The 26,957-nt window shown below is 52.1% G+C and overlaps 13 protein-coding genes and 1 non-coding gene across 14 annotated transcripts; 6 read left to right on the top strand and 8 right to left on the bottom strand.

The window, feature by feature from the left end:
- Nucleotides 1-165: 165 nt before the first annotated feature.
- LAESUDRAFT_797516 (cytochrome P450) lies at nt 166-3,107 on the bottom strand. Its single transcript, XM_040913982.1, has 12 exons — nt 2,555-3,107; nt 2,399-2,496; nt 2,206-2,341; nt 2,060-2,157; nt 1,892-1,997; nt 1,766-1,838; nt 1,483-1,712; nt 1,360-1,426; nt 943-1,308; nt 782-883; nt 674-739; nt 166-611 (listed from the first exon to the last, which is right to left on the bottom strand). The coding sequence occupies exons 1-12, from the start codon at nt 2,676-2,678 to the stop codon at nt 434-436; spliced, it is 1,644 nt and encodes a 547-aa protein (XP_040759214.1). The 5' UTR covers nt 2,679-3,107; the 3' UTR covers nt 166-433.
- Nucleotides 2,779-3,502, bottom strand: LAESUDRAFT_478385 (uncharacterized protein). Its single transcript, XM_040902625.1, has 3 exons — nt 3,282-3,502; nt 3,109-3,221; nt 2,779-3,048 (listed from the first exon to the last, which is right to left on the bottom strand). Exons 1-3 carry the CDS (start codon nt 3,332-3,334, stop codon nt 2,879-2,881), a joined length of 336 nt encoding a protein of 111 aa, XP_040759213.1. The 5' UTR covers nt 3,335-3,502; the 3' UTR covers nt 2,779-2,878.
- Nucleotides 3,503-6,740, bottom strand: LAESUDRAFT_478191 (uncharacterized protein). The gene is made up of 12 exons (XM_040902624.1): nt 6,694-6,740; nt 6,535-6,627; nt 6,398-6,484; nt 6,278-6,344; nt 6,096-6,226; nt 5,556-6,043; nt 4,988-5,502; nt 4,823-4,938; nt 4,632-4,772; nt 4,493-4,569; nt 4,294-4,440; nt 3,503-4,239 (listed from the first exon to the last, which is right to left on the bottom strand). The coding sequence occupies exons 1-12, from the start codon at nt 6,697-6,699 to the stop codon at nt 3,672-3,674; spliced, it is 2,436 nt and encodes an 811-aa protein (XP_040759212.1). The 5' UTR covers nt 6,700-6,740; the 3' UTR covers nt 3,503-3,671.
- A 435-nt stretch (nt 6,741-7,175) lies between these two features.
- LAESUDRAFT_739150 (WD40 repeat-like protein) lies at nt 7,176-9,177 on the top strand (the record flags this gene model as incomplete). The annotated part of the gene is made up of 3 exons (XM_040910977.1): nt 7,176-7,988; nt 8,241-8,819; nt 8,884-9,177. The coding sequence occupies 3 exons, from the start codon at nt 7,176-7,178 to the stop codon at nt 9,175-9,177; spliced, it is 1,686 nt and encodes a 561-aa protein (XP_040759211.1).
- Nucleotides 9,178-9,862: 685 nt separating this feature from the next.
- LAESUDRAFT_763726 (uncharacterized protein) lies at nt 9,863-10,823 on the top strand (the record flags this gene model as incomplete). Its single annotated transcript, XM_040913323.1, has 5 exons — nt 9,863-9,940; nt 10,013-10,345; nt 10,462-10,522; nt 10,576-10,685; nt 10,737-10,823. 5 exons carry the CDS (start codon nt 9,863-9,865, stop codon nt 10,821-10,823), a joined length of 669 nt encoding a protein of 222 aa, XP_040759210.1.
- A 51-nt stretch (nt 10,824-10,874) lies between these two features.
- LAESUDRAFT_731176 (uncharacterized protein) lies at nt 10,875-12,139 on the bottom strand. The gene is made up of 2 exons (XM_040909988.1): nt 12,064-12,139; nt 10,875-12,008 (listed from the first exon to the last, which is right to left on the bottom strand). The coding sequence occupies exon 2, from the start codon at nt 11,949-11,951 to the stop codon at nt 11,004-11,006; it is 948 nt and encodes a 315-aa protein (XP_040759209.1). The 5' UTR covers nt 11,952-12,008; nt 12,064-12,139; the 3' UTR covers nt 10,875-11,003.
- A 699-nt stretch (nt 12,140-12,838) lies between these two features.
- On the top strand, nt 12,839-12,920 carry LAESUDRAFT_t87. Its single transcript has one exon. It is a non-coding gene; the product is annotated as a tRNA-Ala (tRNA).
- A 1,521-nt stretch (nt 12,921-14,441) lies between these two features.
- On the bottom strand, nt 14,442-15,585 carry LAESUDRAFT_663995 (uncharacterized protein; the record flags this gene model as incomplete). The annotated part of the gene is made up of 4 exons (XM_040905092.1): nt 14,442-14,938; nt 14,976-15,128; nt 15,198-15,330; nt 15,394-15,585. 4 exons carry the CDS (start codon nt 15,583-15,585, stop codon nt 14,442-14,444), a joined length of 975 nt encoding a protein of 324 aa, XP_040759208.1.
- Nucleotides 15,586-15,859: 274 nt separating this feature from the next.
- On the top strand, nt 15,860-19,333 carry LAESUDRAFT_815863 (HCP-like protein; the record flags this gene model as incomplete). The annotated part of the gene is made up of 11 exons (XM_040914727.1): nt 15,860-15,955; nt 16,009-16,066; nt 16,120-16,481; nt 16,529-16,826; nt 16,872-17,074; nt 17,127-17,634; nt 17,688-18,029; nt 18,082-18,368; nt 18,429-18,597; nt 18,650-18,852; nt 18,908-19,333. The coding sequence occupies 11 exons, from the start codon at nt 15,860-15,862 to the stop codon at nt 19,235-19,237; spliced, it is 2,856 nt and encodes a 951-aa protein (XP_040759207.1). The 3' UTR covers nt 19,238-19,333.
- A 1,152-nt stretch (nt 19,334-20,485) lies between these two features.
- Nucleotides 20,486-20,971, bottom strand: LAESUDRAFT_477973 (uncharacterized protein). The gene has a single exon (XM_040902623.1). The coding sequence runs from the start codon at nt 20,839-20,841 to the stop codon at nt 20,563-20,565; it is 279 nt and encodes a 92-aa protein (XP_040759206.1). The 5' UTR covers nt 20,842-20,971; the 3' UTR covers nt 20,486-20,562.
- Nucleotides 20,972-20,980: 9 nt separating this feature from the next.
- LAESUDRAFT_731172 (SWIB-domain-containing protein) lies at nt 20,981-22,289 on the top strand. Its single transcript, XM_040909987.1, has 3 exons — nt 20,981-21,696; nt 21,760-21,954; nt 22,010-22,289. The coding sequence occupies exons 1-3, from the start codon at nt 21,095-21,097 to the stop codon at nt 22,026-22,028; spliced, it is 816 nt and encodes a 271-aa protein (XP_040759205.1). The 5' UTR covers nt 20,981-21,094; the 3' UTR covers nt 22,029-22,289.
- Nucleotides 22,083-24,057, bottom strand: LAESUDRAFT_797368 (uncharacterized protein; the record flags this gene model as incomplete). Its single annotated transcript, XM_040913981.1, has 5 exons — nt 22,083-22,483; nt 22,563-23,252; nt 23,274-23,628; nt 23,685-23,739; nt 23,913-24,057. The coding sequence occupies 5 exons, from the start codon at nt 24,055-24,057 to the stop codon at nt 22,382-22,384; spliced, it is 1,347 nt and encodes a 448-aa protein (XP_040759204.1). The 3' UTR covers nt 22,083-22,381.
- Nucleotides 24,058-24,095: 38 nt separating this feature from the next.
- On the top strand, nt 24,096-25,767 carry LAESUDRAFT_707402 (uncharacterized protein). The gene is made up of 2 exons (XM_040906659.1): nt 24,096-24,122; nt 24,172-25,767. Exons 1-2 carry the CDS (start codon nt 24,117-24,119, stop codon nt 25,393-25,395), a joined length of 1,230 nt encoding a protein of 409 aa, XP_040759203.1. The 5' UTR covers nt 24,096-24,116; the 3' UTR covers nt 25,396-25,767.
- A 41-nt stretch (nt 25,768-25,808) lies between these two features.
- Nucleotides 25,809-26,874, bottom strand: LAESUDRAFT_763719 (ribonuclease H-like protein; the record flags this gene model as incomplete). The annotated part of the gene is made up of 9 exons (XM_040913322.1): nt 25,809-25,882; nt 25,932-25,963; nt 26,019-26,086; nt 26,136-26,152; nt 26,209-26,216; nt 26,298-26,485; nt 26,540-26,573; nt 26,629-26,711; nt 26,767-26,874. 9 exons carry the CDS (start codon nt 26,872-26,874, stop codon nt 25,809-25,811), a joined length of 612 nt encoding a protein of 203 aa, XP_040759202.1.
- Nucleotides 26,875-26,957: the final 83 nt, after the last annotated feature.

Genomic DNA, 26,957 nt, shown 5'->3' with positions numbered 1-26,957 from the left:
CCGCGTGCGCGACCACTTGGAACCTTCAGAAAGTCCCATTCTTATGGGTCGACCGATATCTTCGCTATTTTGCAATCATTTCTGATTCTCGTGCCATTGTAAATTTGTATTGGCGATCTTGTGTGGCACTCCATTGATCATTCCTCTGCTTATAGAAATAGGACGTACTATGCTAACCTTATCGGACATCCTTAACCACGTATTCAATGTTGCTTGTCGAATATTCATTGGTGGCGCGACGTTTACAGAACTTCCTAATTTATCGGGATCGACGATCACTAGGCCTGCGATATGGGTCCGCATATATCGGGGCGCATCACCGCTCATTGTAAGAAATTCATAACGAGGAAAGGATATGTCTTTTATGTAAGTTGCAAGGTATCGCTCCTGTCTGTACGTACAATTTGTCCCAACGAAAGACGCATGACGATCCTCAGTCTCTTGGCGCTAGTGAAACGTTCAGTGGCAGCTGTGGGCCTTTGCCTTCTTCGCCCTCCAGGGTGGGAATCATCACCAATGCATTTTCTCTTCGCAAGTGCTTCACCTCTTCCGTCAGTGAAAATTCGAAGTTGGAAATGAGGTGAACGAGGAACGATTGCAATTCATAAACACTAGAGGTATTTCGTGCTTTCAGCCTCAGCCTCAGCTTCGATAGTAAGCCTATAAGACGTACGCGAATCGCCAGCCTATGCACGCTCTGATGCCGCCAGAGAACGTCAGTCTATAATATGCCGCAGCACTCACTCAATCACGCTGCACAAGGGGAGGCGCAACGACGCACATGTTTGCGAACACGCCAACGGTGGGTCCTCGCTTGCCACTAAAGTCCAATAATCGCTCCGGATTGAAGGTGTGAGCATCTGCTCCCCAGACCTCCTTATCTCTGTTGATATATTTAATTAGCGAACACATGGACGAGGAGTGCACATGATGTCGACACACCGATTGTAAGCAGCAATGCTCAGCACAAGCCGAATGCCCTTAGGAATGGGAACTTCTCCAACCACTCTGCCAGAGAGCGTTCGGATAGGTTTCGAGAGCGGGAGAACGTCGTCTTTTGCCGCCATCCTAAAGTTGTGTGGAACGACCGGATCAAATCGTAGGATCTCTCTCACGACAGCCTGGAGATATGGCATGCTGTCCAAATCCGAAGGGGAGAACGTAGCATCCCCACGTTCGCGGATGGACCGCTCTGTCTCTCTGATTTCTGCGCGAAGGCGAGCCTGGTAATGCGGATGCTTGGCCAGTTCGTACAGACCAAAGCTGAGAGTGTTGGATGTAGTCTCTTGTCCAGCGAGAAGAATTGTTCTACGCCAGAACTCGTGAAGACAACTCGTTTTGCGGATGCCCCGTACGCACCTCATTTGTGATATCATCTCTTCATGAGTAAGCCTGGTTTTCTCGTTTTCGGAGGCATTCGCTTTCACTGCAAAAATACACAGTCGACGACCATCTGTAGCGACAGAATGAAGCAAGACGTACCTAGGATGCTCATGATATCACGATTGCCCTTGCCAAGCAACAGCGCATCCGACTTCATTTCCAGTAGCTGATGCGCTACGTTGTGTGCGGCCTGCTTGTTTTCGCGAGCCTTGTCGAGGCCCTTTCCGGGAAGGTGATCATATAATATCTCGCTTAATCGCATGGGGATAAAACGGGCCATACTTGTGCAGAAAACCTTCATCTTTGACGGGCGGCACAGGACGTCTGCACTGAATGCGTTGTGTCAATAAGTGACGCACTATAAGTTGGATCAAGAGCTTACATCAAATTTCGGAAACCGCGAGCCAATTCGCTCTCTGTATCATCCATACATCCCAGTTTGTAATCGAATGCGGCTGCGACGGTGTTCCTCAACAGAATGTTCAAGACTTTAAACGTAAAATCTTACCTTGTCCTATGGCATCCAGTGTCGCGGGTGCAATGTCCTTAATGATGTTAACGACAGCAGTGTGATCTGGGCAATCATCCAGAACGTCTTTCCACTTCAGCATCACCTAGCAAAGTAGATCGCGACCAATGAATAACTCTACAGCCACTCCACGGTGTGTTCACCCACTCGTTCCGCGTACTGTTGAAATACCGGGAGAAGAGCCTTTGACTCAGGCGATCCGAATGCAGGCAGCATCACCTTCCTCTGGCGCTTGTGAGTGTCTCCTACGACAAGGTCAGCTAATGATATGACGAGAATAAGTTCATAGCAACCATCTGCCCAGGTCAGTCCATGGTCACCTAGTAGTCGAGAAAGTGCACGACGTTCCGGTTGCTTGGGAAAGCTGTAGCCTGAAGTTTGGTAGATGTACTGTAGCGCTCTCGGATCCGAAATCCACAGCATATCTTCCTGATATCATATCGCCTGTATCAGAGCCATCCAAAGAGCACATCATACGATGCATACGCCGAACGGTGCCTTAATGCGAGCAATGCCTCCATATTGCTCCTGCCACCGGAAATCTGCCTCTCCAGCCTGATTTCGGTGTATATCGTCAAGATTGCCTTATGATCTCAAATCAGGCTGCGAATGAAGGCGGGACGATTCTAGATTCTAACGCACCCATCAGGAATGATTCCGGCTTCGGACCTGGCAGGTCCCCCACCGCCCTCCTTCTAAACGAGCGGACAATTGCGTAGGTGAGGCTCAGGAGAGTTGCCGCTAAGACGGAAAAGAGGAAGTCCATGGCTTGATACGACGCCTGAAGACGAGCCGCGGACCGCAATGCTAATGGAGCTGCCGCTTATAAAGTTCCCATGCTAGTGCGCTTCGTGCGGATCATCCCATGATAAGGTAAATAGTTTCATTGAGAAGTGGATAAGCGGGTGTCTGGATCACACTGTACAGATGGTATTGATGCCGTAACGGCCAGCTCTAAGTCTGCGGTCACCATGATCCTGCGTCAATTGGCCATAAACACACTCGGCATTGATTGCGCAGTGCTGTCGCGTGCGTTGCCGCCGGGCATAACCATTGATCGGCATGCGAAAAAAACGCTCCATTGAAAAGCAGGCTTAGGCACCAAAGGGCAAGATATAGAAGCCACTCACGGATAACTTGAGAAGATCGTAACGACTGAGATCAGGAGGTTGACTGAGTATGGGTAAAATACCCACTACTATGCCAATTTAGAATCCACCTAGTGTGTTGTTTTTGCATCCAGCTCACATGTCCAGCTGGTCGCAATATGAGCGGCATTCTCCTTATGGTATAACGGACATTGCTCCAGCTTCTGGCCGAGAAGGCGCTTAGTACACTGGAGAAAATATGCAGGTGAAGCTCACATTACCTGCGCCGTGCAAAGTGGACCACCGTCACGCTGCGATGTGTTCGTTGAATCATTTGCAGATAGTGTGAGCCCGAAGTCGTAATTCAGTCGCGCGAGGCAGAGTCCTGCGTAATAATTTTACACGGGAATGCGCGTGGAACGGAAGTCCGATAAGCGACCACGTTGGACATGACTCCCATGGGTAACCATTCACAGTAGCAGGCAACGTCATCGCAAAGACCCAGCCTAGCTGAAAGACCTGCAGGGGGTCACAATATACAAGTCCAGAATAACGCTACAAATAAATGATACTTTCCAGAGTATACCTAGAGTCCCATAGATAATGATACAATAACAGTCATGCATACCAACGATGGCGCAGGCGCAGGAAAGAGCAGACAGGAACAGCCCTCAAGCGCTGGCGAGCACCACAGGTGGGAAGCTATCAGGGCCTTTCCCCGCTTTCTTCTTTGGAGACGAGGACGTCGGAGTCTTGCTCTTCTTCTGTGCATCAGAGACGATCACAGGACTGGCGTCAATGAATCCTTGGAAGCCATCTCCTTCAGAAGGACCGGTAAAGATAGTCGTAGGGGCTGCAGGTGCCTTCCCTTTGGGCTTCTTCTTCGCCGCGGCAGCCGAAGGGGCGCCCTTCATAATTTGGCCCAGCGGTCCGATCTTCGTGTGAGAAGCACTAGGCGCATCATCAGGCAGGACCAAGGGCATCACTTCTCCTTCAGCACTTGGGGGTATCGATGGCGGTATAGCGGTCGGATGAATCACGCTATCGGGTGGGAGCAGGACGTCTGGCGGGTGCAAACCAGTCGCACGAGGCGCGGCAGAAGGAGGGGCGGACAGAGATGATAGGCGTTCTTGGTAGAATGGCCTGAGAAGACCGATCTGATGATCCACCATAGTAGAGTCCAGTGGCACGAAAGGCGGAGGCGGAGGGAACGTGGGAGGAGGCTCGGATGGCTTAGCGCTGAATCAGCAGTGTCAGCACATCAGAACGGGCATGTGATTGAACCGCACGTACGCCGAGGGTCCTTGAGCAAGGCCTTGCTTGCCTTTGCCCTTGAGCAACTTCTTCGGAATTGTGAGGCTCTGCAAGCCGAACTCGGCTGCGATGCCAAGTTCTCGAAGACCGAGGAAATCCTCTCCAAATGATTCGGCAAAATTGCCCCTGCGATGTTCAATCAGAACTGGCAAGCGAATGAAAGCGTGACAAAATGTACATGACAAATTGCCCTTCTTCTTCCTCGTCGTCGACGTTATGGAAGAGGACTTCATCATCCCACGCTTCCTCGCTGGTCTATTGGGCAATCGAAGGTCAGCTTCATCCAAATCCATAGCAACCATGAGAATCGCACGTACCGCTTCACGATAGGCGTTTGCGAGCTTCTTCTCAAGCTCAGCCAGCCTTCCGCCGTATCGAACGACATCATCTTTGATATAGCGTTCCAATTCGTATATACGCGTGGTCCCGCTCTCAAACAACGTGTGAAGAATGATTTCCTGTTGTTTCTTTTGAGGGGTCTGTGATTGCCACGAAGCATCGCACGCACCTCCGGTGTCATCTTCTGCGCGTATTTATCGCATAAAAATCGGATTGTCCGACCTACGTTGAGGAGGTACTCGGATGTTACACTAGCTAGCACGTCGAGAGCAACTTTCGATGTTCCTGCGATGACGGAATAAGTGATCAACGGTAGCATATTTGGATGACCAACCTTGGAAACCTGCGTGCTCCAGAACCTTGCTGTCCATCCAATGCAGGCAATCGTCAGCATTTTCTGCTCCGACCTCTATGCCTGTACCCGTAGGCCTCCAGGGCCGCTCATCAAGAACGTCTTCCACATCATCCGAAGGAAGTTCGGCTGGCATGGCAGGCGCTGCTCCATCCTCATTACTTTGGCTGAGAGCAGCGAACTTCGCGTGTGTAGTCCGCACCCTCCGCAGAGTGCGGATGTTGTTATTTATATGGTGTAATAGCGTGTTTTTTGTGCGTCCGGCCTTTCTCTTCTTACGCAGGGGAATCGACTGTCCTTCCCGTGGAGGATCGTCGATAGCGTTGGCATGAGTGGAGCTGATCGGCCTCTCCGAGGAGGGATAAGCCAGAACAGGTAGACCGTTACCTAGCAATTGTTCGGACTGAACTGCATCCCACCATAGTTCGACCAGGTGCCTTTCCGAAGGAGAATGCATCCGCATCCGTTTCCGAGGCCCGCTGTCGAGAGTGCCATTCCTGAAATTGCATGCGTCAACAACGCCACAGCGCTGCGACTGCTACATACATACAGCTTGCGTTTCATGCCAACATCGCCATCCAAAAAGATATCTTGCGTCCCTTCTTGGTCGTCGGCAGGGGCTACGATGTATTCGAGCAATTGTTCCTTCAAACTGTCTTGTTCGGCCTTTACTTCTTCCGCTGTTGCAGGAGCATTAAGGAGCTCGTCGAGCCGCCGATCCAGCTGCGCGAAGGTCACCATGTCACGAGGTGTGCGGACTATTGCAGGAGATTCAGGGAAAGACACGTCCCGATTGACTCTCTTCGCTCCTGGAGGTATAGGAACTGCCTTCCCTGGACTCGGTGACTTCATCACAGTGGGTGAGTGATATCGTCCGAAACCATTCATTGACATGCCATTCGTCTTCGGGCTAGGACCAGGAAGCGAGATATCCGCTGGTATGGCAGGATCGGCACGTTCCTTCCAGTCCGTGATGTTCTGCAGCAACTTCTCTGCCTTGGCTTTCAGCCGTGTGGCGCACATACGCAGGGGATGATTCTGGAGACAGGTATCAGGTGGCGACATCATGACAATCGGGCAGGCCACGCACCTCTGTCGCATTGTACATGAAGCAATTGGACCATATGAGATCGAGGTCGTCTTTAAACTCCTTCTTGGACTTGTACTGCTTCTGCTTGACTTTCCTGAGCATGGTTTGGAGATCCATCGGGTTCGCGATGACTGAATTGATCTCAACGAACGAAGTAGGGCAGGGCGAAATTGGGTACTTACCGTCATAGTAGTCCGGGACGTCAGTCTTGGACACTGGTTTCAGAAACGCCTCCGCGTCCCTGTTGTCCTAGATCACGTCAGTTGGTTCACACCTCGGACGCGCATGGGGAGGCCGCGCACCATGGTCACCATGCGGAGGTCATGTAGAAGACCTTCCAGGGAGTCGTAAAATGCATCTGAAAGCTTGGCAGCATCGTGCGATTGACGCTATAGCGACTTAACATCGACAAGCCACAGCATGGATGAAGCGTACTCACGCGGCTCTCCTTGACGGCGCTTAGCAGTAACTTGAGATCGGTATGAGATTGGACTGCTTTGACTTGACTTGAGGTTAGAGTCCTAAGGAGGTTCTGTACCGATGAGCAGGTCAGAGATAAAACCTGAGATGGATGGCAGGCACAAGCGGCCACACTCACGTTCATCCTCGCTCCATAGGATACGCGCGCAGGTGGCGGTAGCTAACAAGGGTCATTTCGGGCTCCGATTGGACTTGACGCACAATGCCGAATGGTGGCCTGCTCTCTGCCGTCGTTTCCACCGTCCCACACTCTTGCACGTTGCATGCAGGATTAATTGATGTTGACGACACTCTGAACACCTGCCCCAGGAGGAAATTCTGGTTCCTCAATTCAAGGGCTGGTCTCTCAGTGTCCATCCAACTTGCCGCCACAGTGATTATGTAACACGCGTCGCGGCGTGGCCAGTCAGCCAACAAACGCTGCCGCGCTCTCTCCGTACCTTCACCCACCGGCGCTGCGTGTCTCTGCTTTCACGACTCTCTCTGTCACATCGATGCTAGGTTTCGACTGATTTAGACCCATTCTTTGCTGTGTATCAACCCTCATTCATCCTATTCCCCCCAACAGCCGACAGAATCAACACGACACACGCGACCATCATGTCTGGTCTAATGAACTCGCCATTCGGGAAGCGGCTTCGTGCTTCACACCATGAAGCTGACGAAGAGGGCCATCGCAGGATTCGACCTCGCGTAAACCCGATATTTGGTCTCCCATCGGGATCCAGACCGTCCCTTGACTCGCGACCATCCACCAGTGAAGCCGCAGCGAGGCCACAGTCGCCTCGCGGACGAGACTATGGCGACCGTTTCGTTCCCTCAAGAGATGCAGGAGACATGCGGACCTCTTATCACTTAATGGACGGCGTAGCGCCGTCCACGCCATCTAAGAACAGAATCATACCTACGGAGTCCGACGCGCTCAAGGAACAGGCGAATGCTGTATTCACATCCGTCCTACACTCAGAGGTCACTCCTCCTTCTTCAGGGAGATCTTCCTCGCCTAGCCGGTCGTCAATAAGTACTCCAATACCATCCACACCGACTCGAAAGCGGCTGTTCAGCTACAACTCACCGTCACGATCTGGTCCCGCCACTCCGACGCGTCGTCTGGATGCGCCCACAGACGAGGCATACTCCATAAGCCCCGTGCGCGCGCAGAGCCGTCAATTGCTCGAAAGTCCTCGTCGGCAGCTTCGCAGCGTCTGCAAGACGCCGTATCGGGTGCTCGACGCGCCAGAACTTGCAGACGATTTCTATCTCAATCTCGTGGACTGGTCGAGTACAAACGTCTTGGGGGTGGGTTTGGGGTCGTGTGTGTATCTGTGGACAGCGCATACAGCCCAAGTGGCGAAACTATGTGACTTGTCAGACTCGAGCGATACAATCAGTTCAGTATCGTGGGTTCAAAAGGTGTGTATCATCGATCCCTGATTATGCTTGATAACTTTGTGGGGCGCAAGCGTACAAGTCGATGTTATCTCTTGCTTCACCATTTGCAAGCTTGAGGCTGTCAGATCTTGACTGCAGGCTCTCGCGTGCTCGCGTAGCGTGGCAGGCACGCCCGTTTCGTGGGTTCATGGGCAATAATATCGTACCAGCAAACGCATTTCGTTTTGCTTTGTAATGTCTGTTGCTGTCCGATAATCTGACCGTTCCACTCAGGGTACTACACTTGCTGTCGGCACGCTAGCTGGCCGCTTAAGAATATACGACGCAAATACCCTTCAACTTCAGCGCACATATCAACAAGCGCATACCCAGCGAATAGGCGCGCTGTCATGGAACGCGCATGTCCTTACCTCCGGCTCGCGAGATCGGATGATCCATCACCGCGATATCCGTGATTCGATAAGCAAACCATTCAAACGATGCCAGGGCCACAGGCAGGAGGTTTGTGGCTTGCGGTGGAGCGGAGACGGCGGGCCACAACCTTCGTTGCTAGCAAGCGGAGGGAATGACAATAAGGTCTGTATTTGGGACCTCAGGGGATCCAAACGAGCTCGGCCGGGTGCCTCGGGAAGGACCGGTAGTACCAGCGGAAGTGCAAGCAGCACAGGAGAAGACGCGGGTGAGATTCCGTTGTATAAGTTTCACGAGCATACTGCAGCTGTAAAGGCGCTTGCCTGGGACCCGCATATAACGGGCGTGCTAGCGACCGGAGGAGGGACTGCAGACAAGCACATTCGGTTTTGGAACGTGGCCAATGGGGCGATGTTGAATCAATTGGATACCGGAAGCCAGGTGAGCCCGATGCGCTCAGTTGTAGTCAATTACTGGACATCCATTGATATGATGCTCATTTCAGGTTTGCAACCTCACTTGGTCTCTCACATCGCACGAATTGGTGTCCACACACGGGTTCTCGTCGACGACCGCGCAGAACCAGATCTGCATCTGGAAATATCCGTCGCTGGATATGGTTGCCTCGCTTACGGGCCACACGCACCGAGTGCTGTACCTTGCCATGAGCTCGGATGGAGAGACGATCGTGACCGGTGCAGGGGATGAGACTCTGAGGTTTTGGAACGCATTTCCCAAGAGGGACAATCATGAAGCGCGAAGAGAGAGCCGGCTCGATTACGGGCGGCTCATTCGATGATCGAACGGATTCTCTATCTTTATTCGTTGCATATCTCAAGCCTTCCAACGCTGCTTCATCATCACGTCTCCTCTCACTCGCGGCATCGATCACCACGGACTTGTTAAGGTACATCCTCAATAGTCCTGCGTACATCCGGCATGGTACGAGCGTCCGTACAGGTTTCATATCTTTCGCTGCATCTACTTATCGCAGGGTCATTCTGTGCATTGTCCCCAGCCGCATAGGCTCAACCCCACTTTCTCTACTCCCATGCCATGAAGTTACCATCCCTAGAATCCATGATGCTTACTGTGGTGCTGTTCGTCGTGTACCCGGATTGTCCATCATCTACGCCATGTTATCTTTCCATGTTCGCTATATGCTTACTATTGATATGTGTTGAGTTTTCCTGTTAGATTTCTTGTAAGGTTTATGGTCATCGCCGCATGCTTTCCCGTATAGCCTTTGTCATGTATGTACCATCGCCAATGCTTTCATTACATCTTCCACCGCGATGGAACGCGGAAAATTGTTGGAAGTATGTGACTGTTCTTGAAGGCCTGCCAAATGCGGACGTAAGTTTGATGAACCGGAAAGTGGCTTTGTACATTGGCCCGTGAGTTGATTTCTCTTGTTCGCCAGTCATCGCCGTGGATATCAGGCTAGCTATCGTTCACTCCATCGATAGCAACTTCTGCGCACGATGAGTTCGGCCCGGATGTTTCGCGAAATTTACATGAACATTCCTAATATGCGAGGACCAAAGGAGGAGAGCTTCGAGGTACGCGTGGCTACTCCGTAGTCTGCTTCACACCTCATTTGAGGCATTTTTCATGCTGTGCAATGTGCATAGGAACGCCGCGTAGCAGACTACATCAAAGCTTATACGACGACAGGCAAGCCTCCAGCACCATGTCCGACCGTTCCAACCGATCCTGCGCGCCGCGCAACCATGGGGCTTCCGCCGCTCTTTGAACCGTATTCAGAGGTCGTGTCGTCGAGCGATTCTGGTATGACGTCCGGAAGTGCTGCGACGTCTGCAAACGTTTCAATATCTGCTCTGCCGAGCAGCAGCGGGATCCCGGACGTACAAGTTTGGCATCCTGTCAGGATATCCGGGGATGCATTGGGAGGCGTTTTCCAGAGCATTGCAGCCCAGCCTGAGTTCAGTTCCTTCTCGTTTGAGGTGCGTCCCACCATGATTCTAGAGGCTATGGCTTCCCAAACACCTGATCGCCTCCCCCCACCCATCGTTGACCAATAAAACTGATCTATGCATTCGTGTACCAATTGGATGTGCAGGAATTGCGGCTGAAAGCGTACCGGAAGGGTTTGAAGTTCGCGAACGTTTCTCAACCATCTGGTATGCAGTGGTTACAGATGCATGCAGCGTGTATTGACGGTGTCGCTTCATAGCTGTGGCCCCTTCAACGTCGAATGCGCCACAACGCCTCACGAATGGCGCAGACGCGGAGAAACTGCAAAACATATCTTGCAATCCAAGGTTTGATAAGCACAGTGCTGAGGTAGTGCATGTTGTGCCTCCCACAACGGTAACACAGCTGACATTCCAACAGGAATTGCGGTTAGCATTTCTCCGTTCTGGTCGTGAATTGACATCACATGAGATCATCCAGCAGAGCCGTACACTCGGCCTCTCATGAAGCATGCTGGTGAGAAATTGAGATATCACGCGTGGTATATCTTGCATTTGTATCATATTAACGATCACTGTACAAATTATACCGAGGAACAACACAACTGTTACACAAGTCGCTATATTCGCAATAATCATACAATGCCATATCTTCCGTGCACTTCAGGCGCTTGCAACCAGTGTCCGTTCACCGTCTCACATTCGACAGCCAGGACGAAAGGCGCGCAATATGCTCCACTCGCGCTTCCTCATCACCCGAGACTTCTCCCTTCCAGATGCTAAGGAAGTCCTGCTCATCGTCGATGAATCGCAAGGACGTCTCCACACTCTTGCCCGACGCGAAGGAGAGGTAGCAGCCCACTACCGCCATGGCGTCTGTCGGCCTGTGCGCAGGAGTAGAAATGAGGACACGGGGGCCGGATGGTGCTGCATAAAGTTCGCCAGGGGCGTCGACTGCATTGCGCCAGGGGAGTGTCTGTGCAAGCATGTCGCGGGCCGTGCGGAGCTGCGCGTCGCTCAGAGCGAGTCCCGCTCGCTCTGAACTCTGGGAAGAGGGGCGTGACAATTCGGGCAACGTCAGGCGGAGACGATGAACACGGTCTTCATGCATCTGCTTGATAACTCCGCCATCACAGCCGGGAAGTGCATAGCATATGTCGATGATGTGGGTGTATCCTTCCTTGCGCATATGCTCATCATCCTCGGCCTCATCCGATAGCTTGAACGCTAGGAAGAGGCCTGGAATGACCTCCTGTAGATGCCTCTGCTCGGTTCTGGCTGGAATGTCGTACGCGCCTGCGGGCAAGGGAAGGTCCACAGGCTCAGCCTCGACGACAGGGCTGTCATCGTCCTTCAGCACGACGTGCTTGGCTTTCACCCTGCGCCTGCGTGGAACATTGTTACGATGAGGCTGGATGTGGCCCTTAGGTGACCAGGGCGAACAGCGCGGCTGGCGCGAGAAGTTGGTCTGGATCTTCAGACTCTGCGTGAAGCCGCAGCGCTCCCGCAATGGAAGGCGATGCGAGGGCAACGGAGGGGGGAACTGCACTAGTGGGCCCGAAGGGTAGAACGATATGGACGGCGAGAGCAGTGGCACCGGAGTCGAGACTGAATGTGACAACTCTGCAGTGGACATCTCGGCAAAAGTTAATGAACAGTGCGATCGACTGGAGAATGACTAGAGAGGATGCGAGTGAGTACGAGATCTTAACAGTTGTGGTGGAATGATACGGACGATTTTCTTCCAGATAGCAATATATGCAGTGCAGAGCGCTGTATACGTTTGTGTGTAACGCACGAGGATGATGCACGAGGATGAGCTGTGGTCGGTGCGCGTTACGGAACTAGGGTTCGCCCGTGATGTTGGATGGAGCTTACCCCCCCGCAGTTCTTATACATCGTCTAACCCTCCAAGGCATCGGACACTCATGCATCTCCATGTCCGGGCGTCTTGTCCGAAACTCCATTTTCCGAGGGCAAAGGGTGTGAATACACGGCTATGGACGGTGGTTGCTTCCGTGGGGGCTGCTTGATCCCATTGGTCAGGCCCATTTGTGCGTTTTCTGTACCTGGAAACCTGACTGAAGGTCCGATGTAGCCTTGTAGGTTGAAGCACTCGTGCAACTCGTTCGAGCGTTGGACTTTGACTGTGGCTACAATTCAAGTATTGACCGGAAGTTTGGACTAAAAGCATGTTGTTTACCGCCGTCAAAATGTACTATCTGTGCCTGCCGTCGAGATTCCAATATCAATGTCCGAGGTCATTATCCGACTTCCGCCACGGTTACTTAGGCACGCCGATGCAAGACGGCGTCGAGTGTGATCTGTGACGTTCTGCAGCCAATCCTGCGCCGCGGTGGGGCTGACCGCCGACGTGTGACACAGGCCGCAAAATGGCGGCAGCGCCCAAATCGGCGCCGTAGATGCCGGAAATTTAGGTCTGATGCCCTAGGTACATGTGTGATTCGTGACTTAGATATCAAAATTGTCAGTGATGTATATATAAATTCGCTCCACAATGACGGGCATGTGGTGTAGTTGGTTATCACGCTCGCTTAGCACCTGTGTTTGCGAGAGGGGTCCGGTTCGATCCCGGACATGTCCATGTTTTTGCCTGATTCTCAAGCGTAGCGTGACATTTCATTGTTGTGCATCGTCGATGTCTAATCAAGCTACTGCATGCCGAAGAGGAATCGTTCTAGCCTGAGTTGGTCGTAGCGCTGAGCCGCAAATACTTCAGGGTCGATGGATGTCTATGAACTTCGTTGGTGTCAAATAATTTCCTTCTTTGATCGCATTCTGTCTTTGATTCACCCAAAAGCTGCGCCAGCGTGCTGAATGAAATGGCCTCATTGAAAGGCAAGCTTGATGCGGACCATGGAAGTCGAGTATGTGAATATCCTTCACTGCACAGTGCACCCATTGGTCAGCTTACTACTGCTCAATGAGACGTCCTCTCCAAACATGCTCCCATCACCGATAGCATGCTGCCGCAGAGCTTTGGGAAATGCATTCATCTCATCCTGCGACGGATTCTTGGGAACGCGCCAGACTCCTGCTTACTATGTCTGCCGTCAGTACAACGTGGAGTGAGGTCTCAGTGTAGCACGTCGTCGGAACTATGGACAACGGTCTACCTCGTGCTATCTATCATCGGGAAGACTTCCGTCGCTCGAGCACGTAGTCTTTGATTTTCAAATGCTCGCAACTCGCCCTTAATTACTACAAACAGAGGGAGAGGATCACCTTAATCGAGACAGCAGGTATGGAGGCTGTGCAAGGCTTACACACGGAGCGACTGCACTTTCACTCTTTTGACTGGCCAATGATGAACCGGAATACATTATCAAGCTATGCTGTTGGAGATAGGTTTCCTCGATTGCTTGGAGTTGCAAGGCTTAGAATTAGCAACCGACTGGATTATCGATTCGGAAGCGAAAATGGCGATGGTGAAGAATGGCAGCTCCCGAGGTTGGTTTCAGTTGGGGTAGGATATGGCGGATTTTGGTTGCAGGCCTTGCGTTTGGTCGAAAGCATTGGCGGCGCCAGCGACGATCACCCACCGCCTCTGAGCTGACGAGGCCACTTTCAGTTGAATAAATCACAATTCGCCAAGCTGGACAACTACTGGAAGAGGTTGATCATGAACAGTTCACCGCTGATGCATGCGACTTTGAATGGATGGTTGCCGGGCGTTACTATAACTGCACTAATATATTCCCATAGAATTTCAATGGCTGCCCACGAATGTTGCGTGATGCCTGCTAATAGGACCGATCGATTTCCCAATTCGTACTGCAGCGGGGGCCACACCAGTTCTACATGTTTGCCGAGATCTGAGATCCAGCTGCTGAGGAACGCATACCTTTGGACATCCGGCTGGTTGAATGGTGCGCAGAACTGCTGATCGTTCGTATTCGTGAGGAGTTGAAGTCTGTACGAGTTTGCACAATACGCAGTTGAGTGACGCGCGAGAAGTCGCGTACAAATGCGCTGAGAGTTACGAGTCCTGCAGGAGAACCATATAGCATCGGCTTCGTGGTTGTGGTGCTTGCACAATAGGTAATGGGTATGATAATTCTTCGAACAACGGGGAGCCTGGAATGTGTACGTACAAGTGCCAAAATCATGCCTCGTCCATCTCCGAATCCTCCTGCACAGCTTCTTCGTCCCCGCCATGCACTTCTTCCTCAACAGTGGAATCGCTCTCACTAGACTTATCATCACCAAAGAAGGCATCTTCCACCACGCTCTTGGAACCAATAGCAGCCAACGCCTCTTCCTTCGCAGGCTTCTGGTTTGAATTGACCGGAAGCATGGGATGATCGGCGTGCTCGATTGGTTGGCGGCTTTTTCCAGCTTCGCGACCTTTCAGCTCCAGCTCAGGCTCGGCAGTCATCTCGCCGGCGGCCATTTGTTCCCGCACCCATGCGCGCACTTGCTCTCGTTGCACATTAGTGTCATTTTCGGGTTTTGCCGAAGTATCTCCTGGCGAAGACAGATGGGAATACAGGTGCGGATATGGATCGGGGTGAGCGTGCGGCCGTGCTCGCAGTTCGGGCGGGAAAAGAGAGATGTACTTTTTCAGCTTGGGATAGTGCTGGTGAAACCAGATCAGCACATCTGCCACAGCCACCAAGAGGCAGACATGAGGACAGACGGACGATTATGTAGTTCAGATCGACTCTGAGCTCTTCAAGCCTTTTCTCTAGCTGTTTCTGCTCCTTTTTGGTTGACTTCGCTCCATCTCCTTCCTCGTCTTCATGAAGCTGACGCTTAACTTGCTGTATTCTTCGTATTAATTTTTGGCGCTCTACAACAATTGGCAATGTCCCAACGTGAATAGGGCCGCGGACCACTAACGTAGAAACGAGATCCTCACCGAAGAACTTCACTGCATGATACCTGGAGGCCATTACACGCTCTTTGCGTGCGCACTCTGCCTCCACTAGATCCGCCTCGAGGGACTTCAGTTTCCTCTCAGCCTTGGCACGAACATCTGCCGCTATATGATCCTGCAGCAAGTATCCGGAATGTCAGGGTTCGCGAGCCGTGCGAAGTAGGACAGTGTTGCCCACCTTCGCTAGCAACCTTCGTGTTTGCCTCAAGGCAGCTTTAATTTTTTGAACACCAGGGAGTGCGAGCGGGGAAGACGGTTCTATATTGTGCTTCCGGCGATGATGGACCCGTTTTGACTTGTGCCCTGAGGGTTGACTGGATTCTGTCACAGAAGCAGACGAACATGCGGCAGAGGACTGTCCGCGCCGCATAGCTGCCATCATTGAGTTGTGGACAGTTTTTGCAGGCAGTAATCAAAGATCTCGTCTGCAAGAAGAACCTCAGCCCGAGCTGCCGTCGGTAGTTTGAATCAAGTCGGGAGTACTATGAGCGCTTTATTTGCACACGTAGGATCTAATCTAATCTTTGATCTCCATTGGCACATGGTTATCTAATAAGATGTCGTTTGCATACGTGTTCGGATGCCATTTTGAATTCAACATACTCATCCCAGACACGCCCTCCACGACTCTCTAACACTTCTCCATGACGGCAATAGGGCGATCGAGGGCCAAAAAGACCGCATACATTGCTCTTGGTCTGATTGCACTGGCTGCTGTGTCGTGCGCTACATCACCTCAGGTACGGCTTACTCTCTGGCTGCCAGGTTTCAACACCTCACCGTCATCTACCAGGACCATGCAGTTGCGGAACATAGACAACAGTACGAAGTCGTAGACCAAACATCGGAAGGTATGCTGAGCAACAGAGCCATCATGAACACCACCTTGATTCTCATACCACAGCCTCTAGGGCGTACAAACAGGCACTCTCGACACTAGCCACCCTTACAGCGCTTCCGCCGTCGCAATCGGAAGAGCCATCGCCATGGCATACAGCAAATGGCAACAGCTTCCAGCTCTCGTCCTTCGTACCGAGTATGCAAGGTCATGGCCCAATCGCAAGTGCGATGCGGATAGCCGTCAAGCTTCTCCATCATTCCTGGCTGCCTTCCTCTCTTACCGGGTTTGTCAAGGACGAACTGACAGGTGGCCGTAGAAAGGATGACGAGCTGCACGGCAAGGCAGTCAAGGTTATCGACTTGCTGCAACATGCGGCCGAGCTCGGCAACATGGATGCACTGTACACACTGGGAGAGGTGTCTTTAGTGAGTGCATTTACTTTAGATCCGTCCAGCCATTGACGTTCCACCAGTTCCCGCCGAACAGCTACTTCCCTTCGGATCCGGAGACGGCCTTCAGCGCGTTTGCTACACATGCCTCGCGCACCGGTAACGCGTCCTCGCAAGCGGTGCTTGGCTTCTTCCAATCGACAGGTTATCATGAGGTGGTTTCCGTAGATCAGGCGAAGGCACAGCTGTACTTGACATTTGCTGCCCACGGTGGCCACAAAGGCGCGCAAATGGCGCTGGGGTACAGGTACTGGTCAGGGATAGGTGTTGCAGAGGGATGTATGGATGCTTTGGACTGGTACGAAGAGGCCGCTGAGCAGGGTGCGTGCTTATCCTCTCGTTGAGCTCATGGCTGACACTCTGTAGCGATGGCGAAGTTCATGTCAGGGCCTCCAGGAGGAAGAACGCTGCCACTAGCCGCTCCGCGGCTGTCTGATCTTGTCGGTGGCATATACGGACCCGGCGCAAGCGTGGCCTCGACAGGCCTCAATGCAGCCCGTCCTGTGATCAAGACGGCGAATGCGCGAGCAGCAGGAGAGACGTGGGAGGACCTGCTGGAATACTATCTGGTGTGTTTGCCGCAGATATTGGCACGTCCAACGTGCTCATGCACCTATCCAGTTCAATGCCGACCGCGGAGAGGTTGACTTTGCATACAGGCTGGGCAAAATCTCTTATCAGGGCAGTATCTACACCCTGCCTGGCGGCATCGCGTCCGGAGGCGATGGCGCAAGCATTGTTCCGAGGGATTTTGCTCGTGCGCGGTACTACTTCCTGCGCATTGCCCGTGCGGTGTGGCCGCGCGATCCCTCCAGCCCAGGCCAACCGCAGCCTCCCACAAAGGAAGAACATTCTACGCAGGCTGGATACGCCGCGCTCGCTGCGGGGTATTTGGGGCGCATGTATCTCCGTGGCGAGGGTGTTAAGCAGGATTTCGCTATGGCGAAGATGTGGTTTGATCGCGGCGCAGAGTTCGGAGAAAAGGAGAGTCATAATGGCCTGGGCATCATCTGGAGAGATGGACTGGTTGACGGACGGAAGGACTTGAAGAAGGCCATTACGCATTTCGGTGCTGCTGCCAGCCAGGAATTGGCAGAGGCTCAGGTGAACCTGGGGAAGATTCATTATGGTATGCGGATGACCTTCCTCTTGCGCACGAGATGATACTTATATGGTTGGCAGAGCGTGGCGATTTGAAGCTTGCCGCAACGTATTTCGAGACGGCTGTGAGACAGGGCTCACCATTTGAAGCATATTATTACTTGGCAGACATCCAAAGCAGGCAGGCGAGGAGCTCGATAACTCCTCCGAATATTGCTGGCAGCTCATGTGCGATCGCCGTGTCTTTCTACAAGCTGGTTGCGGAGCGTGGCGTCTGGGACGAAGACCTTATGAGGGACGCAGAGGTTGCCTGGAACACGGGTACGGAGAGAGGTAGTGAGATGGCAATGCTCCGCTGGTGGATTGCTGCTGAACGAGGAGTCGAAGTGGCGCAAAACAATCTTGCATTCGTGCTTGATCAAGGTAGGCATCTCTCCTTGTCATGATCAGCGTCGTCTCTTACAGCACGCGACAGACAAGAGCATACTGCGCTTTACCCGATTTGCTCCCCATTCACCATCCAACGACACTGCCCGGCTAGCATTGACCCAGTGGATACGTTCTGCCGCTCAGAGAAATGTTGACGCATTGGTCAAAGTGGGAGACTACTACTACCATGGTCTGGGCGTCCTTGACGAGCCAGAGGAAGCACGGTGGGAGAAGGCGGCAGGCTATTATCAATCTGCGGCGGATACTCAGATGAGCGCTCTGGCGATGTGGAACCTGGGGTGGATGTATGAGAATGGTGTCGGAGTCCCTCAGGCGCGTCCACGTCCCATGAGCTAGTTATGGTGACCTGCTGACTGCCTGATGGTTCAACAGGACTTCCATCTCGCAAAGCGGCATTATGATCTCGCTTACGAGACAAACAGCGAGTCGTACTTGCCCGTGCTGATGTCTCTCGTGAAGCTGCATTTGCGCAGCATCTGGCACACGCTGATGGGCGGCACGGGTGGCCTAAGCATCTGGGGAGACGACGATGCTGATACTAGTTGAGTCTCTGGTAGTCTTTCTGTGCGCCAGTGATTGACTCGGATCTGCAGTCCCGACACGACAGTCTTCTGCCGACAGGCAAGAAATTGAAGACGGTCGCTCGGAAAAGGTGGATAACGTAGAAAACCGCGAAGAATTAGATGAGTATGACGACGGCCCGTGGTACCTGGGTAAGGCCAGAGACGAGTTCAATCGGCGTCGAAGAGGCCAGGACTTATCTCAATTGAGCCGCGACGAAGACGATCCCGTCCAGGTTAGCACAACAAACGGATTGCTCTACGTGCTTCGTACTGATGCGTTGCGGCCAGTGGGCCCGCCAGCGGAGACAGGCCGAGAACGACCGCGACGGGGACTTCGGTCCTGAAGATTACTTCGATGCCGCCACGCGTGGACAAAATCGCGGCGATGAGGACGTGGATGAATTCCTCGAAACCATGCTGCTCGTTGTCATTTGTCTCGTTGTGTCTATCCTGCTCTACCTACGTTCTCGATGGGTGGAGCGCTTGCGCAGAGAGGAGCAGGAACGGCTGCAGCGACAGGCAGCAGGTCCGAGAGCGCCTGGTCCGAACGCCGATCCGGTCCCACCAGGTGATGAGCGGCCTCAAATGGAGGACTGGGAGTTGGCGTTGTTGCGATGAAGTTTCCACACGTCGTTTTGTTCATTTGTTTCGTAGCTACCTGGGGTTTGTTTGTACTATATATCCACAAATACCCGCCCGAGTGGGCCTCAGCACAGTGTTCGACAACCTGGACCTCCAGTTCGGGTGAGAGAAGTCTCGAGAAGCGTACACGTTTACAAGTCGCCATGGGAATGCTACGTTCCTCATCATGATGCAGGCCTCGATCACCTTGTCTCCCCTAGGCAGATAACAAAATACCTCCTTCTCTGAGGGACGGAGGTCAGGAGGTTATATAAAGTATCGATCACCGTCGCTGCCTCTTGAGCTTGAACTTACTTCAAGCGCAATCCGAGTCACTCCCGAGCAAGATTATTAGCGCCCATACGGTCCTTTTAATCGCTCACTCTCGCTGGACATCCAGCGATACACTGCGCCCACAGTATGGATGAGCAGGACATCGTTTTCCTGAGCATCGTCCTCTTCTTTTTCTGCCTCATCTGGGTCCGCCTTCTCTACCTCATACCCATTGTCGTTGTCGCTGTCGTTCTATTCTGGGGAATACGTGCATACAATCAACGCGTCAAGACACACCACCATACCCGCTATTGATACGGGAAAGCATGCTGAGTGCGCTCGAATTTCAACGTCCATGTCGTGGCGACTTTCCAGGCAAGCGTTCGTTGAGAATCGTACCGTTGCTGTTCGTCTGACAGCGCTTCGTACAACTCATCTATCGCAGGTGCAGAATGCATTGACTACTCCTGCAATGGCTCCCATTCTGGTGAGAGGATGAACAGTGCCAACCATGTGTTCGGCTATTTTGTTCCCTACGAAGCAAATTGCGTCCGTGCAATCACTCTGATTACGAAGGGAGGTCAGACTAGATGAGAGGATGGAGATCGGGCATATCAATAGAACTAATTATGATACCATCAAGGATGAGCTAGAGAAGGAAACGTGGTTCGTCCATTCCATCGTCGGGTATGTGCCATCTTTAGTAACGGCCTATCAGGGATGCACAGAATATGCTCTTCAGAGTTGACTCGGATGGATCTCTGGGGCCGTTATTTAGATCCGATAGAATCTTCATGAGAGCCGCAGCGTTCTCAAAGAACATGTGTTAGCCTTAGGTCTTTCATCTGACGCAGCACGGTATGTGGTATGCGGAAAATACGAATTGGATCGTTCATGGCTGCTCTCCATTGGTAGCCGTGGTGAGGTATCCTGGTCATCCGAATGATTATGTCTGCTGACTGACCCGGTAATGTCGACCGCGAGGTCAATGCGCGTAAGTTCCTCCACTACCCTCGGAGTTGCAACATGCTCCGCGGTGCCGAACCCACCTAAACGCTTGGACGAACTTTTTGACTATTTAGTGGATCGACCCGGGGTAATGCGCGTGCGTGGATGAACCCAGATTTAATGTGGACGTGACTTTTTTTTGGTTCCGTTCGATCGTATTTCTTCATAACATCTAAATAGTAGTACGATATACGCGCGTAGTTCAGGTATGATATCGTGATTGCTTTCGAACACGCTCGTATATCGCGTTTCGCACGGCGCCTGTCCGTGCTAATGAGACCGATTAAAGCTATAATTGTTGCACAGTACTTCCTGCACATGGCTCGTGGCTACTGCCACGCCCGTAGGCGAAGACGCGTTCGTTGATGTATATACGTGTTGATCACGTGCGCACTTGCTCCTCGCCAGCCAATAGGAAAAGCTCAGCCACTTTCGCGCCTTTTCGCGCCTCAGCCAAGACCCGTGCCATTCCAAATCGCGTTCGTCGTTCAGATTCCTACTCACTGCCACTATTCGCGCCTATCGTTTCCTCGAATTTTTCCCATTTCGGAACAGCTGCTGCAGTTTGCCGCAATGAAGTCACAGATTCAGGCGTTGGAGCCCAAAATCCGCGAAATTCTGACTGCGCCCGGGATCGACCTGGGTACCATCAGCGCAAAACGCGTCCGGAAGCAACTTCTGGAACAAGATTCCTCGCTCACGCAGGAGTTTATCAAAGAGAACAAGGACGAGATTGACCTGTTGATTGCGGGCGTGTACGAGGAGGTGAATGCGGAGGTAAATGGCAACGAGGAGGAGGAGGAGGGTGCGTCATCTCCTAAGGGAAAGAGGAAGAGACGAGCTGAAAAGGAGGAGGAATCTGTGGATGAGAACGAGGAGGAAGGCGAGGAGGAGGTGTCCGCCGCTTCTCCGAAAGCGAAGAAGTCGAAGAAGTCCGGGAGGATGACGGATGAGCAGCTCGCGCGCCAGCTCTCAGACGAGATCAACGGCCGCTCTCGCAGCTCGCGCGCTTCGTCGACCAGAGGGACTAGGGGCAGGGGCGGTGCGAAAAGGGGCGGAAAGAGGGGCGCGAAGAGCGCTGCCACCGTTGACTCAGAGGCTGAGGGTAGCGAGGGAGATGGTGAACCGAAGAAGAAGAAACGGGGCGGTGGATTCCAGAAAGAATACATGTTGAGGTCAGTTTCCATTCCTGTCGTGATTACGGAGCCTTGCTCATGTTTCCACTTCGCCATCTGCAGCGAGCCCCTGAAGGCGGTGTTGGACGTGGAGAAAATGTCACGCCCCCAAGTCGTCAAGCAGCTGTGGGTGTACATCAAGGAGCATGATCTGCAAAACCCAGCATACAAGAAGGAGATTATATGCGATGATAAACTCAAGGCAATCTTCAACGTTGATAAAATTGATATGTTCAAGATGAACAAGGTTCTGGGACAGTAAGTCTTTTAGAACTGGTTTGTCTCCTACTCGCTGACATTCGTGGGCCTGCAGACATCTCCACGAGCCATAACCGCTATATGCGTGATTCCTACACAGCTGGTATAACTGCCATTCAGTCTACTTTCGTCGTGGTTCCTTTAGCGCGCATCCCTCTGGCATCACATTTCTCCATTCATTCAAGCCTTGCACTGTTCCATACTTACAAATAGCTTTTCATATGCATCTCGTGCCCATTTGGAGGCGGCCCTGCCTGACGAAAGTATCAGTACACCGTCGTTACTTGTTCCTATACATAATGTTGATAACCCAGATCATAACCCGCTCAGGTGACCTATAATATAATAGGCGTTGAGCCCTTCACATGTCACACCTTTTAGCAGTTACAGCTGTGGCAAGCAATACACTCACTTTCATGGCCATGTCTTACTGCTCTAAAGACAGCTCTCTGAGGATTTCTTGGTTGTCCACGTTTCCAGCGATCATGTGTCTTGCAAGCTGGCCTTCTCTGCCTGTGAGCAATCCCTGCTGCAAATGGGCGCGGAAATGATTATCAAATCCTGATCGTGTGATGCTCCGCAGCATGGGATTGCTGGAGGCGGCTCACCTGAAGAGACAGCCACGCTACGAGCCGACAGGCATGCCTATGTATAAGCGGCGAATCCGCTGTTGTAAGTGACTGTGGTACCGCGCTTGACGAGGGATATGCGGTGATATATCGGCGCGCAAACGAGAGGAGTTGATTTCTAGTGTCACGATCTGAAGTTCCGTTCCGGCGTGGGACGGACGTGCTTGCGCGCAGGTAGAGCCACAGCGTCTCGTGGTCGGGGAATGATTCGACGAGCGACGCTGCGTGGTCTAGCATCGGCGGAGCATCGAGTACGCTCGACGGGAGTGCGCGCGAGGAACCTGGATGGGTAGCTCCCAGAAAGAATGTTTCGACAGCACACAGGTACTGCACGGCCGTGTAGTCCGAAACGTGAAGTTCGACCCACCGGCGCATGGAAGTGAACTCGCCCACCAGAAGCGAGTGATACACCGCAGCAAAGGGAGAAGAGGAGCGCGCGAGAATGGTGAGAGATTCCAGGCAAATGTAGCGGTGGATCCAGGCGTAATAATTCCTGTGATAAGTTTCGCATGCCTTCGCAGTGACAGCAAACTCCTCTTGAAAGGCTTCTGGCGTCATGTCGACATTGATGAGCGAGTCTGCGCCATGCTCGGCTGAGGCCTCCGTGCTAGTGGTGAATGGCGCAAAAACATGTCGGAGTAACCACCTCCGGTGATGCCACAGGATCGACTGCTTCGAACAATCACGCACAGTCAGCAGCGCGGTAGTTACCTCCAGTTCATGCCGCGCATCGACGGCTGTCGACTGCACCAAACGCTTTCGCACATTTAAAGCAGTTTGGTGCGCTGGATTGGCAAGAAGGATCACAGCACAAGAGTTGCTAATGGATTCTGTGAAGGTATCGGACGGATGCACAAGGCCGTCCGAACCCAGCCCCTTTTTCAAGCGCATGAAGACTGGAATAGCAACCAGGTACGCTTTGTACAGCAGCTTTTGAGGGACACCCAAGTGACCCTCGGAAAAGAGGAAGGGATAGACGTTCTCCGCTTTGGTGCTTCCTTCTTCCCAGTCGGAGCCATCTCCCGGTACAAACTCAATGGATACGCTTGAATGCAGAGGTTCCGGTTAATCACCGCACGCCAGGCATTCTGGATAACCTACGGAGGTATGTTTATTAGCTTTCCAAGTCTGTCGAAAAGTTCCATCGCTGCGTGATCTCGTGAAAAAATTCAAGTCGTCGGCCTAACTGCTCAAGTTCCTGTTAAGATAAAGTTGTGACAATTGAAATGCTACTAATCGCTGAATTGTCGGTTTGATTTACCACAGAAATGTTGTCCTCTCCGATTCTTTTAAACCTTCCAAGCACCCGGTTTCATGATTGGGACTTACTTGCAGCGGTAGCGTGGCGGCCCCAACGGCCACGATCGTCGATCACATCCGGATTCCGAACTGGGACACTTCGGATAATTTGTTTGGCCTTGTTAGGACTCAAAGCTCTTGACAAATACGCGTAAATACGATCCGCATCATCCATAACATATGTGCGATCTAAATCCCTCCTTAACCTTCCACCTTAGTTTTTTTACGGATCGTATGGATGTGAGTGTGGCTATATTTTCTTTGGCAGATTCGACTTATTCAAGAGCAGAAACATGACTGTAACGAAATTTACAATGCTTACTGTCGTCTCACGCACGACCAACTCTTGATGTTCCTTAAAATACGATCTCTCCCGACAGGCGGGACAGACCACGAGCTCGCATCACGACTTGCACAACACGATTTACACATCTATCACCTCCTCCCGGCTATCAATGGCATGACAAGCTCGTCTGCCTTGTCCTCGCCCACAGACGGATTAAAGCAACGTCTCCGACAAGCCAGAATTCCCGACTTGCCGGTGGAGTTGCTGGCTGAGATAATGGACCGCGTCGGGGACTGGGAACTAGCGAAAGCAGTTGGAGTACCATCATCTCTACCCGAGCCGCTCGAATGGACACGGGCATCTCCTTCCGACTATGCCATATTGACAGGATATCTCCCTGTCATCCGTGCATCTGACCCAGCCACTCATCCGCCCACAAGACTTGGAGCAATACTCGCCGCCCGCTTTGGCTACGTCAATGTGCTGGAGTATTTCTTCACACTGCATCGCTCAACATTTATGCACATGTACGAGAAAGACCTCCTCCCCGTTACAGCATCGTTGCATGGCCGCACAACCGTCCTTTCCTGGTGGAAACATGCTCACGACCAGCATCCGGATTTGCTACCTTTGCCTAAACCTAATTCTATCGCGGATACGATCGATGGCGCTTCTCGCAATGGGCAGGTAGCGTCGCTCAACTGGTGGCTCCATTCCGGAATCCGGCTTGAGTACACGATAGCGGCGCTTGAAACAGCGAGTTCGAAGAACAGGCTTGCTGTGCTTGCATGGTGGAAGCATGCTAACAGCGCGTACGGACTTCCGTTGAAGATCGGGCGTGTGATGGACATGGCGAGCATGGCGGGGCACGTAGATGTGCTTGAGTGGTGGGCACGTTCGCAACTCGACTTCAAGTATGATATACATGCGCTGTACCATGCTAGCTGCCACGGCAATGTGGACGTCCTAAAATGGTGGCTCGGCAGCGGATTACAAGTGGTGTTCGACCAGGATTCATTGACTGGAGCGACGCGGCATAACCGTCCAGAGGTGCTGGAATGGTGGGACAAGAGTGGATTGCCCATCCAGTACCGTATGTGCGACATCGAGGAGGCCTTGGAGGACGCGATTGGCGGTGGCGAGGCGGCGCGGGAGTGGTGGAAGCGGAAGGGTGTCGACTTCAATGCGAACGACAAGGAGTGGATGAAGTTGCGAAATCTCAATTAGGGCATTACAGCGCACTCGTAGGTCGTGGTCTTTTACTCTTTTACTGTTATATAGGATGATGATTCCAATTTGCTGTCCGTGTACCTCTATCTATCCATATCTCCGTCTGATACATTCTCATTTGCGTGCGGTAGTCACTATACTCGTAACTGACATTGAGTTTTCGTCACTGTAGCCTTTAGAATACGGTTCTTCCGCTGATCACTACGTCGTGTCTGCACCATTAGAGCCACCTAGCATAGACAAAGGATGTATCATGGATAACCAGGATTACATAGACAATGACAACTGTGTCAGAAGGCAGGTCCCCGCGGATAGCGACGATCTCGACAACAAAAGTTGGCGAAAAAGTCACGTCGAGCGACGCCCACCAGCATCCGAGATGAATAGGACTACTGGTTAAGAACGTCAACCTATTCGCAACTCGCAGTTTGGGATTGCGTGCGTTCCCGCGGAATGAAGATATTCTTGCGATACCATTGCAGCTCTACAAGCATCATGAGAAACAGCGGTGTGTGACAATGGGTTGTACATACCTCTGATTGATGCCTGAATATCATCCAGGGCACTGCAGACCACTTATCAACAAGGGATGATTGCAGGAAGCGCAGCAAAAAGCTTACCGATGAGTGATTTCCTTGATTCCGTCCTTGGGCATTTTCATGTTAGGGTACCATCTGCGACATAGCTCCTACGCGAAATAGTTAGCAAGAAATCTTATGAAAGATTGGTGGACTGACTTTGATAGACGAGACATCTGATGAAGACGGTTAGTATAGTAATCACGCGTAGAGATCAGAGGACCGGGCTCACCAACAATACTGAACACGCGCAATTGAAACGTGTCAACGTTCGCATTGCGAATATAAGTTGCATTGGATTCCTTTGACAATATCACGCACCGATAATGTAGCCAATCCGTAATCTCTGGCATTTCCTCTACCAAGAAAGACCTATCAGCATGGACTGAGTTGCCTGCTAGTACGCCTGTCTGCGGGTCGGGAATCCATTTTCGAATGTACGCGAGCACTTGCTTGGCTACGTGTTCCTTCGTATATGGAGATTCTAGGCAAGCTGCAGTCAGACCGGACTGGTGCTCAGACTGTGAGGTCCCAGACTGAACAAATGAGTGCTATGTGCGTACCTTTCCGTGCTGATTCGTACACCATTCATCCATTCTAGGCAAAATTTACAGCTCAAGAGTCTTTCTAGTCGATGATATGCAAGACGCACCTATCAAGGACTTCCTTTTCAGTGCGTATTACGAACTCGATTCCATCATCAACGAGCTCCAAGTTTCCATTGGTAATCAGCACCTGTTGTATCAGATGGATCAGTGGTAGACCCAAACTATGACAGGAAACTGCTCACAGCGATTTCCAAAATTTTGTCCGTGCGTGGATTTAGTCCGGTCATCTCGCAGTCAATCCAGACCATGGGTCCCGACCCAAAGGTAAGCGGCAGTCTTTCAGTTGTCATGGTATAGCGCCTCAACGAAAAACTGCGGCAGTTTACAGTGTTGATACGAAGATATCTGCACCGCAGGGGAAGAATACGAGCGA

This window comes from Laetiporus sulphureus (genome assembly GCF_001632365.1).
Source record: "Laetiporus sulphureus 93-53 unplaced genomic scaffold LAESUscaffold_60, whole genome shotgun sequence".
In the NCBI taxonomy this organism is placed as follows: Eukaryota; Fungi; Basidiomycota; class Agaricomycetes; order Polyporales; family Laetiporaceae; genus Laetiporus; species Laetiporus sulphureus.
Note: the sequence above shows the minus strand (reverse complement) of the source record. Positions and strands in the feature narration are given on the sequence as shown.